The 12,947-nt window shown below is 42.5% G+C and overlaps 3 protein-coding genes across 5 annotated transcripts in view; 2 read left to right on the plus strand and 1 right to left on the minus strand.

The window, feature by feature from the left end:
* LOC146494208 (tubulin alpha-1C chain-like) lies at nt 1–2,416 on the plus strand. 2 transcript variants are annotated; one of them, XM_085146243.1, is made up of 4 exons: nt 1–127; nt 826–1,048; nt 1,135–1,283; nt 1,380–2,416. In XM_085146243.1, exons 1-4 carry the CDS (start codon nt 125–127, stop codon nt 2,352–2,354), a joined length of 1,350 nt encoding a protein of 449 aa, XP_085002369.1. In that variant the 5' UTR covers nt 1–124; the 3' UTR covers nt 2,355–2,416. The 2 variants fall into 2 exon arrangements, with proteins under 2 accessions (XP_085002369.1, XP_085002368.1); XM_085146242.1 differs by having other exon boundaries at nt 1,135–2,416.
* Nucleotides 17–12,684, plus strand: LOC146494209 (tubulin alpha-1C chain-like). The gene is made up of 4 exons (XM_085146253.1): nt 17–127; nt 8,139–8,361; nt 8,447–8,595; nt 8,697–12,684. Exons 1-4 carry the CDS (start codon nt 125–127, stop codon nt 9,669–9,671), a joined length of 1,350 nt encoding a protein of 449 aa, XP_085002379.1. The 5' UTR covers nt 17–124; the 3' UTR covers nt 9,672–12,684.
* jph2 (junctophilin 2) overlaps nt 10,836–12,947 on the minus strand; it is a 27,345-nt gene continuing 25,233 nt past the window's right edge. The window contains exons 5-6 of one of the 2 annotated variants that reach the window (XM_085146234.1): nt 12,529–12,629; nt 10,836–12,454 (exon numbers count right to left, since the gene is read on the minus strand). In XM_085146234.1, coding sequence (XP_085002360.1) covers nt 12,549–12,629 — 81 coding nt within the window. In that variant the 3' untranslated portion in view covers nt 10,836–12,454; nt 12,529–12,548. The remainder of the gene's footprint in view (nt 12,455–12,528; nt 12,630–12,947) is intronic. The other variant, XM_085146233.1, reaches the window with a different exon arrangement.

The raw sequence follows: 12,947 nt of genomic DNA on the forward strand, positions 1-12,947 counted from the left end.
CGCCCAGAGGCGACGCATCAGTTGCCTCTTACACGGGACTCATAAAGGCCTATTTGTGGGAGCTAACGTTTTTCTCACTTCCTATTCCTCATTTTAATCCTCAAACTTATCAATACAAGGAAAAATGGTGAGTGTTAACTTTTTTTTTGTTGTCTTTTCATACAATTAAGTTCAAACTGAAGTTATATCACGTGGTAGCCGGTAATTCAAATCAGCTGAAAGGGTCGTTAAGTTCAGCCGTTGTACTTTATTAGCTATAAGAAGCTATCATTTCAGGCTGCTAACCAACCCCAGTGTTCAACAGACTTTTAGTGTATTTTTGGTGTAGCGTGACGGGGCACAACCCAAATTCAGGTTCAGCCCCGTCTGTCTGTTTCCGGCTTTTCATGCGCACATTGACCTAGTTGGCAAAGGTCAGCCTGCGGCATTCCTCTGATTAGCGCCTCTCTGAAGAGGCCCGGACTTTGTGAAATTGAAGCCACAGACTCGGCAAACAGAAGCAGCTCACTTAAGACTTTTATGGGGTTTTTTGTGTCTTTTGTTTGATTTGATGTGAAAATGTTTGTTCTAGACACAAAAGATTTGCTTGATGTACATGTGATATTTCTAAAGGGCTCAGACGTTATCAGCCTCAGGGGAGTCATGACTGTGGCATCCCACTGCTAACAAAGAGCCTTATTTTCTTCTTCTTCCTCATGTCTCCTCATTAGTTCCAGAGACGGCCTCAACATGTGATGAGTAGCTTTCAGCTACTATTGGGATTAAAAAAATAGAATGGATGACAAATGAATGACTCCTTTTTCTTCTTTTTTTTCGTCTCCACAGCGTGAGTGTATCTCGGTGCACGTTGGTCAGGCTGGTGTCCAGATCGGCAATGCCTGCTGGGAGCTTTACTGCCTGGAACATGGGATCCAGCCAGATGGACAGATGCCCAGTGACAAGACCATTGGAGGAGGAGACGATTCCTTCAACACCTTCTTCAGCGAGACTGGAGCTGGAAAGCACGTCCCCAGAGCTGTTTTTGTGGACCTGGAGCCCACTGTCATTGGTAAGTGTTATCACCGCTCGCTGAACGCTAATGTAGGAAAATTAAAAAGTCTTTAAAGCAAAACTAACGTAATGTTGTTTGCATAGATGAGGTGCGCAGTGGTACCTACCGCCAGCTGTTCCACCCTGAGCAGCTGATCACAGGCAAGGAGGATGCTGCCAATAACTACGCCCGTGGACATTACACCATCGGCAAAGAGATCATTGACCTGGTTCTGGACAGGATCCGCAAACTGGTGGGTGAATTCAAAGCAGCTAGTATAAAATGTATACACAAATTATTGAATGAAGTAACTCATGCCTGGTTGTCATCTCTTCCTCTCTCTCCTCAGGCTGATCAGTGCACTGGTCTTCAGGGCTTCCTGGTGTTTCACAGCTTCGGCGGTGGCACCGGCTCTGGTTTCACCTCCCTGCTGATGGAGCGTCTGTCTGTCGACTACGGCAAGAAGTCCAAGCTGGAGTTCTCCATCTACCCAGCTCCCCAAGTGTCCACCGCTGTGGTGGAGCCCTACAACGCCATCCTGACCACCCACACCACCCTAGAGCACTCTGACTGTGCCTTCATGGTAGATAACGAGGCCATCTACGATATCTGCCGTAGGAACCTCGATATCGAGCGTCCTACTTACACCAACCTGAACAGGCTGATCAGTCAGATTGTGTCCTCCATCACTGCTTCTCTCCGCTTTGATGGTGCCCTCAATGTTGATCTGACAGAGTTCCAGACCAACTTGGTGCCATACCCCCGTATCCACTTCCCCCTGGCCACCTATGCTCCAGTCATCTCTGCAGAGAAGGCTTACCACGAGCAGCTCTCAGTGGCTGAGATCACAAACGCCTGCTTTGAGCCAGCCAATCAGATGGTGAAATGTGACCCTCGCCACGGCAAGTACATGGCCTGCTGCCTGCTGTTCCGTGGTGACGTGGTGCCCAAAGATGTCAACGTTGCCATTGCCGCCATCAAAACCAAGCGCACCATCCAGTTTGTGGACTGGTGCCCCACTGGTTTCAAGGTTGGCATCAACTACCAGCCCCCCACTGTGGTTCCTGGTGGAGATCTGGCCAAGGTCCAGAGGGCTGTGTGCATGCTGAGCAACACTACTGCTATTGCAGAGGCCTGGGCTCGGCTCGACCACAAGTTCGATCTGATGTACGCTAAGCGTGCCTTTGTTCACTGGTACGTGGGTGAGGGTATGGAGGAGGGAGAGTTCTCCGAGGCCAGAGAGGACATGGCAGCTCTGGAGAAGGATTATGAGGAGGTGGGAACTGATAGCTTGGGAGAGGATGATGAGGGAGAAGAGTATTAAATGACTTGATGTTCCTGTGCCATTTATTGCTGTCATAAATAAAGTTTGTTCAATGACTGCAATTTGTCTTTTTTTTTTTTTCTTTTTAAAATACTATAAAGGGCACTGGATATCAAATTCTCAAATTTAGAATTCAGTTATTAGTGCTTAATCTACCTTGTGTGGAATCAAAGTGCTCACATGATGCTGTAATACTTTCTGGTACGCACCACTTTAGTAGCCAAAAATCTGCAAAGCCCATGCATCACACAAAGGGTTGAGCCTTTTGTTTTAGGTCAGAACAATCATAATGTTAACATTTCAAAATACCCTACTTAATAAAGATCTCATAACTTGATCTCACATTTTTCCTCTCATCAGCATCCATCTGTAGAGGCTCTACATCCCAAACCCTGCAAGACCCACTGTGGTTTAATATAATCTAACAGGTGTCTTATGTGGTCACTAACGGTGTTTGAAAGTCTAGTCACTTGGGGGCAGTGATGCTCCACAGATGTTCTGAATCAACACGTTGAAGCTGATCCACACGTGTTGTTAGTGCTCCACTTGTTTTATCCATTTCAGTTCATGATTTGGAGCTGTTCATTTCCCAGTGAGGTACTGTGCTTCTCATTACAGAAGTGGCAATCCAGGCTTATGCCCACAAAAGTCACTGTGCACCTCAGCTGAATTCTACCGATACACCTCAACTATAAGTTATGCCAGTTCATACAGTTTTGTAATGAAACTTAAACAATCCCGTAACTGATAAGTTGTTGCACCGTGAGCTCAGTTTAATTACAGTTTACAGTGAATCGTGTTAACCACCATGACTGATGAGGACAATGAGCAGATGGGTCAGACTTTGAAGTACCCCTCACGTCTATAAAACAATAAAGGTGCCATTCATCAGGTCGTACAGCTATTTTTAAAGCATGACTGTTTGGAAATTGCAAAACAAAATGGAAATGTGTCGAGGATACTGTGAGCACAGTCAAATGTTTTAGCGAGTGGTGTACTCTGGAAAAACAATCTCTCCCATTTGTCTCCAGCTTTGTCTCCGCATGTAATCTGAGACAGATATGTTTGCTCTCTCATAACTTTGCCTACATTTTTTCTATGTGTATAAGGTTTAAAATATGCGTCTTTTTTATGATGATTATTTATTTTTAATGGAATAACAAAGTGACTTCAGCCAAATGCCCCCGTTCATATTGTCTGCTGCCACCTCTGCTCATACCTCCAGTATTTCTATAGGATGGATGAGAAATAAAAAATAGAAAAGCAGAAAATAGCCCAGATTTCAGAGACTCCAAGAAATAGAAAGGATTTAAAAGATGAATTCCAATGGCAATTTTAGCTTTATGGACTTTAACATTTTTCTAATAAAATGGTGCATGATTTCTTTTATACTGTCATGTATATCCCTGACACTGCAATATAAGTTTGTCAGGAACTGTAAGAGATGAAATATTGTCAAGTATAGAAAACTGAATGTCAGCGGCCTCATACAACTTATTTCTTATTAAACCTGTGAAGTGGACGTGTAACGCCACCAAAAAGAGGCCTAAAGGCAGAATGTGGGGTAACCAAAATGTAGGTTATACAGTAATTGATTCATCATCATGCAGGAAATGTCATGCTGTCAATAAGGGCAACAGCACCCTGCCACCTGGCACTCCTTCCCCTCGGTGCACCCCTGCTCTGTTATTAATCTCTGTCTCTCTTCCACAGCATGTCTTTTATCCTGTCTTCCTTCTCTCACCCCAACCGGTCGCAGCAGATGGCCGCCCCTCCCTGAGCCTGGTTCTGCCGGAGGTTTCTTCCTGTTAAAAGGGAGTTTTTCCTTCCCACTGTCGCCAAAGTGCTTGCTCATAGGGGGTCATATGATTGTTGGGCTTTTCTCTGTATCTATGAAGCGCCTTGAGGCGACTTTTGTTGTGATTTGGCGCTATATAAATAAAATTGAATTGAATTGAATTGAATTGAATTGAATTGAACTGCTTGACAAGAGGCCAAAATCTGATTCCACACTGTATGTCCTGATAAGTTAGATCGTCCACCAGCCAAGGACATCTGCGTTGAGAGAAGCCCTGCATGCAGGGGCAGTGCCAGAGCAGAAGCACTGGGCGGGAACCCAACTTTCATTTGGCTCACATCAATTTACTGTTTCAAGTCCATTATGTGCAGGAGGTTATTATAGGAACTAAAAGTGAAGTAAAAACTGAAACTAGGTGTTAGAAAAAGAATGAACTGAAACAAAAATACAAACTAAAAAGAAGGTTAACTAAAATGATAATGCATTTACAAGATTAACCAAAATAAAATAAACACTAAATCTTATTTTTGGTCTTTGATGAGGTCAAATTTGTAAATCAGTTTATTGAGACAAGGATGTCTACATAACCTGAAAATGTTTATATACGCATTAAAATATAAAGCGAACAGTGAAACTGAATATTTTCAATTAATAAAAATGAAACAGAATGACTCAATCTGCTGTGGAAACTAAAATGAATTGAAATAAAAATTAATACAAATAAAAGAAACATGTAACTCTGATGTTCAAAGCTATACTTGTAGTCACGTAACAGATCCATAAAAGAGAGGTTATAAACAAAGATGCAAAGCAGAAAAACCCATTGGATTTACATTATATTTAAAACAGCAGGTCTACTGCAGGAGGCTTTAATAAACTTCTAATTTGGCCACATTTACAGGCTACACAACAAATTCAACTGAAGGATAAATAACCGACTTTAAACTATCTGACGAACAGATATTCCTAACTACAAGCATTCAAGTGGCTAAATTAATTCACCACATACTAGAAATGTTGGACGCACACTGCAGAATTTCTCACCCCATTTTTATTTATTTTTCGATTGTCTTGCCAGATCATGCATTAAAGCTACATGAGCTGACGGATGACTGTTTTTACTATAACAGTAAGATCAGTGTCTTCAGTCATACTAGTGATCTTTATGACTGTATTAGCACTAAGCCCGAGCTTTGATATTTTCTTACTGGAGTAACTTAGTGCAGATGTTTATTTTAAGTTCTTTCAACCATAAAACCTATTTAAATAGTTTGGAAAGTGTATCGGTAACATTCAGATGATGGGGAACAAAGACCTTTTTAAACATACCTGAACCAACAAATGAGGCGACTTCCATAACCTGTTATCTCACATCCTTGTTGCTGTTTTTCAACCTCATCTAGCTTCTTTTCCAGGCAATAACCCAATTACCTAATCTGCATCATTAGTACCTTTCCACTGAATTTCCAACCTTTTCACATAATCCTGAACAACAGCCACAATGGCAGTATTATTGCCCATCTTTAGTTTCACACCTGCGTGCTGTGGGTATCTCTGTTAGAAGAGGAGTGAGAAGGTGGCTGAAGTCAGCCTGGAACAAAAAAAATCAGCAAAATTCAAGGATTGGTTACCAATCAACTTCCAACATACTTTTCTCTAGCTCAAGGCTATTATTTAAAACCGCTCTGGATCAGAGCTTTTAGTTGAGGTTTGAGAGGTGCACACAAACCTGAGAATAGAAATTCCAGATCCCACTATCAGGACTCCTTTCTTCCGTTCCTGGCATCTCTTGGACAACTTAGTGCAAAACCTTCTGGTTGGACGAATCAGTGTTCTTTGCAAATAGGTGGCAAGTGACCAGATCCATTAAGCCCAGATGTTAGATCTTCATAATGTTTCTTTATAATTCTGAAGTCGATAAAAGTCAAATGTTCATATAAAAGTGTAACATATCCATTCTTCATATAATGAAAAAGCCCTAACAAGTTGTTAAAACCATTTGTACTCCACAAATATTTAAGAAATCGTAAGAAAGCACCTGCAGAGATCTCCACCCTACCGTCTGATCCATTTTAACCAATAGGCGCAGGTCTCATGCGACATCAAACCAATCAGATCCAGCAGACCGTTTCCGGAGGATCTGCGGTTATAAAAACCACCGTGTAGCAGGAGCTGGTCATTTATCTCTTACACAGGATTCATAAAAGCCTGTTTGTAGGAATTAACTAATTTCTCCTCCTTTTCCTCATTTCGGCTCTGAAACGTCTTGACTTCAGGAAACATGGTGAGTATTTTTTTTCTCTTATTAAGTGTCGATTTAATCAAAAATCATTACTGAAATAGTCAATAATCAGGTGGCAGACGTTAACTGAGATTAGCCGCAAGTATCAGCAGGATTTAGTAACACCAATTTAATTTTTAAAGGGATAAATTTCACACTGTTAACCAGACTACGCTGTCCTGACTGTACTTTTGGTGCGATATGACAGGACACATCCAAAATTCAAGTTATTTGCTTGTGTCCGTTTCCGGCTTCTTGTGGGCGCACTGAGCCAGTTGTCAACAGGTCATCCTGCTTTCAGGCTGAAGCATTCCCATGACTAACAACTCTTTGAAGGATCCTGGCCTTTATGAACCTGCGGCCGCAGACTACAAACAAACCAACTCACTTGAAGCTCAATTGTTCTTCTTCTCATGTCTTTAATGTTTTTGGGCGTGCATGGGCTACTTTTTTGTAAAGAAGTCTTTTATTGTCTACAGCTGTGTTTGCTTTGCTGAACTCTGATGTGCACATGTTTGTTCTTGACACAAAAGATTGTCTTGTCCTGGCTCCCATGCGACATATTTCTAAAGGGTTGTTAGTTCAGAGCGTAAAAGGCCTCAGGTGACCACATGAGTAGCGGACAGGCTATGTAAATTGGAGTAGCGATTTCGGACTATAGAAAGCGGCAAATAGCGGGCGGAATTTTTAAGATCCCACACATTCTGAACGTCCTGAATCTATCGCCATCTCCTGTAGATTGCTCTCGCCACAGCGACCATAGCGCGCGGGTGCGCTCCCCAAATACGCAAAAAGATGCGCACACGTTGCCATCTATCCGTCTCTCTCCCGTGATCGACGTGATCTCTTTCCAGTATCCACCTGCTAATTTATGACGAAAATGTTTATGATGTGAGAGGGTCTAAAGAAAATTAAAGCTGAGACAAAACCAAAAACTGATGTCACTACTGAAGAGTGAGAGACCAGAGGATGTACTGCAGACCATGTTCTCCAACCTTTGACTTAATTGGTTCTAAACCTAAAACCCGAGTCGGAGATGATGATCAGACAGTGGTTATGATCCTTCTGCAGGGTCTGTGAGCGCTTACACAACAGGCAAGTTTGGTGCATCATTTGACTCTTCTGCACCAAAATGGATTAGTTGAGCACCGACTTCTCAAATCAGATGCAAATGATAAAAAAATAAAGCTGACTTTCCTGAATACAGGCAAATTTCTGTGACTGGTCCTTTGTTGGTAGGATGTGGTTTAGCAGGTTGCGTATAAAAGGTGTTACTTCAGAAGAAAAATGACATCAGTGATGTATTCAAATTCCCTTAAACCAAAACTCTAAACATAACCTGGCCTGACCTCTGCATAAGTTACCTTTGCGATGTAATTAGGTTAAGAGAGCTATGCAAGTGACAGTGAAAACTCTGACTTCAAGTTCAACTTGGCTGGCTAAAGCATTAACTGTGTTAAGAATTCTCTCAAGTGTGATTCAGTTGTTGCACGGGACAAATTACATAGCTGACTGATGGATTAAATATTTTTAATGTTCTATACTAAAATTCCAGTATTGCTGAAATCACAGTCCTAAATCATGAAGTCATATTCCCCCAGGTAACTTTACGTTAGTTGAAGAGCAGGTCTAACAATGTAATTTTTGGATAATAAGTCAAAAATGAGGTCACCAAATAAATGGCTTTTCCATCTCACTTCCACAGCGTGAGTGTATCTCAGTGCACGTTGGTCAGGCTGGTGTCCAGATTGGCAATGCCTGCTGGGAGCTTTACTGCCTGGAACATGGGATCCAGCCGGACGGACAGATGCCCAGTGATAAGACCATTGGAGGAGGAGACGATTCCTTCAACACCTTCTTCAGCGAGACTTGTTCCGGAAAGCACGTCCCCAGAGCTGTTTTTGTGGACCTGGAGCCCACTGTCATCGGTAAGTGTCATCACCGCTCGCTGAACGCTAATGTAGGAAAATTAAAAAATTGTTAAAGCAAAACTAACATAAGTTGTTTGCATAGATGAGGTGCGCAGTGGTACCTACCGCCAGCTGTTCCACCCTGAGCAGCTGATCACAGGCAAGGAGGATGCTGCCAATAACTACGCCCGTGGACATTACACCATCGGCAAAGAGATCATTGACCTGGTTCTGGACAGGATCCGCAAACTGGTGGGTGAATTCAAAGCAGCTAGTATAAAATGTATATACGAATTAAATTATTGAATGAAGTAACTCATGCCTGGTTGTCATCTCTTCCTCTCTCTCCTCAGGCTGATCAGTGCACTGGTCTTCAGGGCTTCCTGGTGTTTCACAGCTTTGGCGGTGGCACCGGCTCTGGTTTCACCTCCCTGCTGATGGAGCGTCTGTCTGTCGACTACGGCAAGAAGTCCAAGCTGGAGTTCTCCATCTACCCAGCTCCCCAGGTGTCCACCGCTGTGGTGGAGCCCTACAACTCCATCCTGACCACCCACACCACCCTAGAGCACTCTGACTGTGCCTTCATGGTAGATAACGAGGCCATCTACGATATCTGCCGTAGGAACCTCGATATCGAGCGTCCTACATACACCAACCTGAACAGGCTGATCGGTCAGATTGTGTCCTCCATCACTGCTTCCCTCCGCTTTGATGGTGCCCTCAATGTTGATCTGACAGAGTTCCAGACCAACTTGGTGCCATACCCCCGTATCCACTTCCCCCTGGCCACCTATGCTCCAGTCATCTCTGCAGAGAAGGCTTACCACGAGCAGCTCTCAGTGGCTGAGATCACAAATACTTGCTTTGAGCCAGCCAATCAGATGGTGAAATGTGACCCTCGCCACGGCAAGTACATGGCCTGCTGCCTGCTGTTCCGTGGTGACGTGGTGCCCAAAGATGTCAACGCTGCCATTGCCGCCATCAAAACCAAGCGCACCATCCAGTTTGTGGACTGGTGCCCCACTGGTTTCAAGGTTGGCATCAACTACCAGCCCCCCACTGTGGTTCCTGGTGGAGATCTGGCCAAGGTCCAGAGGGCTGTGTGCATGCTGAGCAACACCACTGCTATTGCAGAGGCCTGGGCCCGGCTCGACCACAAGTTCGATCTGATGTACGCTAAGCGTGCCTTTGTTCACTGGTACGTGGGTGAGGGTATGGAGGAGGGAGAGTTCTCCGAGGCCAGAGAGGACATGGCAGCTCTGGAGAAGGATTATGAGGAGGTGGGCGCTGACAGCGTGGTAGACGACGATGAGGGAGAAGAGTATTAAGTGCTAGCATATTCCTTCTCTTAATCTCTACCATCTAGTTTCATAAAGTTTAATTGAACGCACCATTTGTGCTAATGAATTACAGGATAGTAGAATTTCTTTATAGTTTTCAGATTATTCAGTTTTAGCAAAAAACAAAATTCTTTCTTGGCTGGAATCAAATACTTTTATCCACTGTGTATTTTTAACATGACCTGATCTATCTTTACGGATGTTGCCAGCATGGGAACTCATACTCCTTTCTAGTCACTTGAGGGCAGTGATGCTCCACACATGCTGACTCAACACCATGTTGAAGTGCTTGACACGTCAAACTATTGCAGGTACTTCACCTGACCTGACCTGCAGCATTAGAATGGTGATATCACAATTAATAGTGTGACGATTCTCCTTTGATCATGGCTCAATTCACACCTCAGTTTTGGCTCAGATCTTGAGCTGGATTATTCAATCTACATTCTGTTCATGGTCTGGCATTAAATTATTTTTAAAATTTACCAAAACAGGTGCATTTATAGTTTAATAACAGAACATTGGGGAGAATACAGAAGTCTTTGGTATGAAAGGCGAGGACATCAGCAACCAGACAAAGAGAACCCACGAGAGAGGAGGAGAGGCTGTGTATGTGAGGGCACTTGCATTACATATAGCGTTATCTTAGTGGAAACCTATTCTGTTGGATTCATTTTCCATTTAATATCACAGAACAAAAGCTCTGTAATAAGGAACTATATGTGAAAGGAATAACAAAAAACGAAAAAAAAGTCTTTATTGTTGGCAGAACCTCCTCTATTCTGATGTTTGTCCATTTTCTCCATACCTGAACAATTTCCAAATAGACAGTACAGTGATCTATTGTGACTGTTTGGATTTTTGGTGTAGATTTCAGGATTGTTACACCCATATTTACCATTACCATTACACCCATGCCTGACTGAGAACCAGCAAGGCCAAACGCTGCCTTGGTTTAAAATTGGGTGTGATATTCACTGTGGCACAAGGCAGGGACAGAGGGCGTCTCATGCTGGCAGACAGGTGGTGTTTAAAAATACTTTCTTCTTCTGTTACTAGACAGGATTTCTTCAGGGTAATGAATGATGACGAGTACGTTCAAAATCTCAAAGCTAACAGTGGGAGCTGTTACAGATCATCAAAAAGAAAAGATTCACAAGTGTAAAAGTTTTTATTTGACTTCAGCTGTATTTCTGTTCTAAAACAGAAAAAATAAAGTGGCTTCCACATTTGCATTGACACTGGTGTGAATCATTGAATGCATCGGTAGATTACAGGTAAACCACAATGGGGAATTTCTTAAACTGGTTTTTACTACCTTCAAAACAGTTTTATATGCTTGTAGACTTTTTCACTAGTGGTCTGTGTGTACATTTGCAAACTCAAAGGCAAAAAAAAAAAAACTGCAGCTAAAACTCTGTTCCTTTTAAATCCTAACTGGGTTAAGAAAATAAAAGCACTCTTCTCAATATAAGACATGGAGTTAAGAATCTTTCTATTTTCCTCCATCTCACAAACATGAGGTAATCTGACTCATTTGGGAAACAAATTTTAGGATGACAACTTCTGATTGTACTAATGAGCCCTCCCCCCAAAATCCTACGACAGAATATTCTGAATGCTGTAAAGATGTGCACTTCAAAAAAGGTACAAAAACACAGATGCATACAAAGTGTTCTCATGTGTACAAAAGCTGATCTTACAACAGGCCCTGAAAACAAAGCAGTGGACACATAAAATAATGAACCCAACCCACTCCCTGCTGCAAGATAATTATGTAGATCCAGCAACCTTACAACAACATACAGTGACAGTTTCAAATTAGATAAACTCCAGCCATCATTTTCCTCTTGCAAAACTTGCACAACTCTGTATTAAAGCTGCCTGGGTGCTAAACGGCATTGCACGACACCACAGGAACCTACGCGGCAGCAGCGGCACTCATAAGCTTCTTATTTTCCCTTCTCTATTTGGTTTATCAGCTTCCCCAAAGCAAAGCAGCAGAATGACAGGAAATGCACATAAATCCCAGTGAAAACTGAAAACTTCACAGTGTAGTACACCACAGTCTCAAAGATTTTGCAGAAACTCACAACGCTTTGAAAATGTTGCCAGTAAATAAACCCCTTTTTTTTTTTGCAGTACCACTCGGAGAGCTTCTTGATGAGACTCAACACACGCGAGATCCCTACTCCTGACAGTAACAGTTATCACGCCCAAACCCTTCACACATCTGCTGTAGTTTTTGTGTCTAAACAATCAAGTTCAAGGCATTATAGAGAGAATATTCAGTCTGGCGATTAAAAACATATCTAGGTGGGTTTGTCTTACGTGCCTGATTCACTCTTGTGAGATCCAGATAGTCTGAATGCCAATTAAGTGTTTATTTAAAAGCCATATTGCAAAAATGTTGACACGCTCATGACACACTGTGAAAAAGTTGAATTCTTGAGTGCCACCCTTCTTTCCTCAGCATCATCACCGGGACATAACCTACCATTCACCCACCAATTTTTTTTCCCTCTAAACAAATCATTTTTAGATGCACTGAACAGTGCCAGCCCTTCAATGTCCTTCAGTTTCTCTAACCTCTTGAAAGAGAGGAGCTTCGCAGAGCCTCACGAAGTCATATCAACAAACACCATCCTAGGAGCTGCAGCGGTCTGCGTGAGGCTTCTGTTCCTCCTCAGTGTTGTCTTTGATCTCTGGTCTTTACTGAGGAGGAGGAGGAAGGCCATCTCTCTCTGACACTGCCGTTAACCTGTAGCAAACTGATATTAGTGGATTCATGTTTATTTTTACTTTATCGCCTCTTCTGAGTACATTTTGATGGTGTGTTTATTACCTGAGGAGGTGGAAAATGTCTCATGACAAAATGTGAACGAAGAGAATGGCCAGGCCGATGTTGAGCAGGATTACCATGCAGATCATGATGGTGTTTGGGCCCTTAAAAAAAGAAAGAAACTCAATACAGAATAAGGACAGCGGATCCAGTCAAAACTGGAGATGAGTGAAAAATTAAAGGAAAAACCTAAACCTTAGCTCCAACAGTAAAGGTGGTCCTGTTATGTAGAAGGGTACATTATGGTGTCCTGATGGGAGGAACGCTTTCCAGGAGTAAAATGCCTCCATGGATGTGCAAGTTAACTTAAAATTAATCCAAATTACTTTTTTTTCAAAAGCTAAGGAAATATGAGACAAAAATAAAACAACAAATTCAGAAAATTCATAAATTCATATCAATTAAAACCTTAGAATAAGCCT

This window comes from Neolamprologus multifasciatus, chromosome 20, assembly GCF_963576455.1.
Source record: "Neolamprologus multifasciatus chromosome 20, fNeoMul1.2, whole genome shotgun sequence".
NCBI lineage: Eukaryota > Metazoa > Chordata > Actinopteri > Cichliformes > Cichlidae > Neolamprologus > Neolamprologus multifasciatus.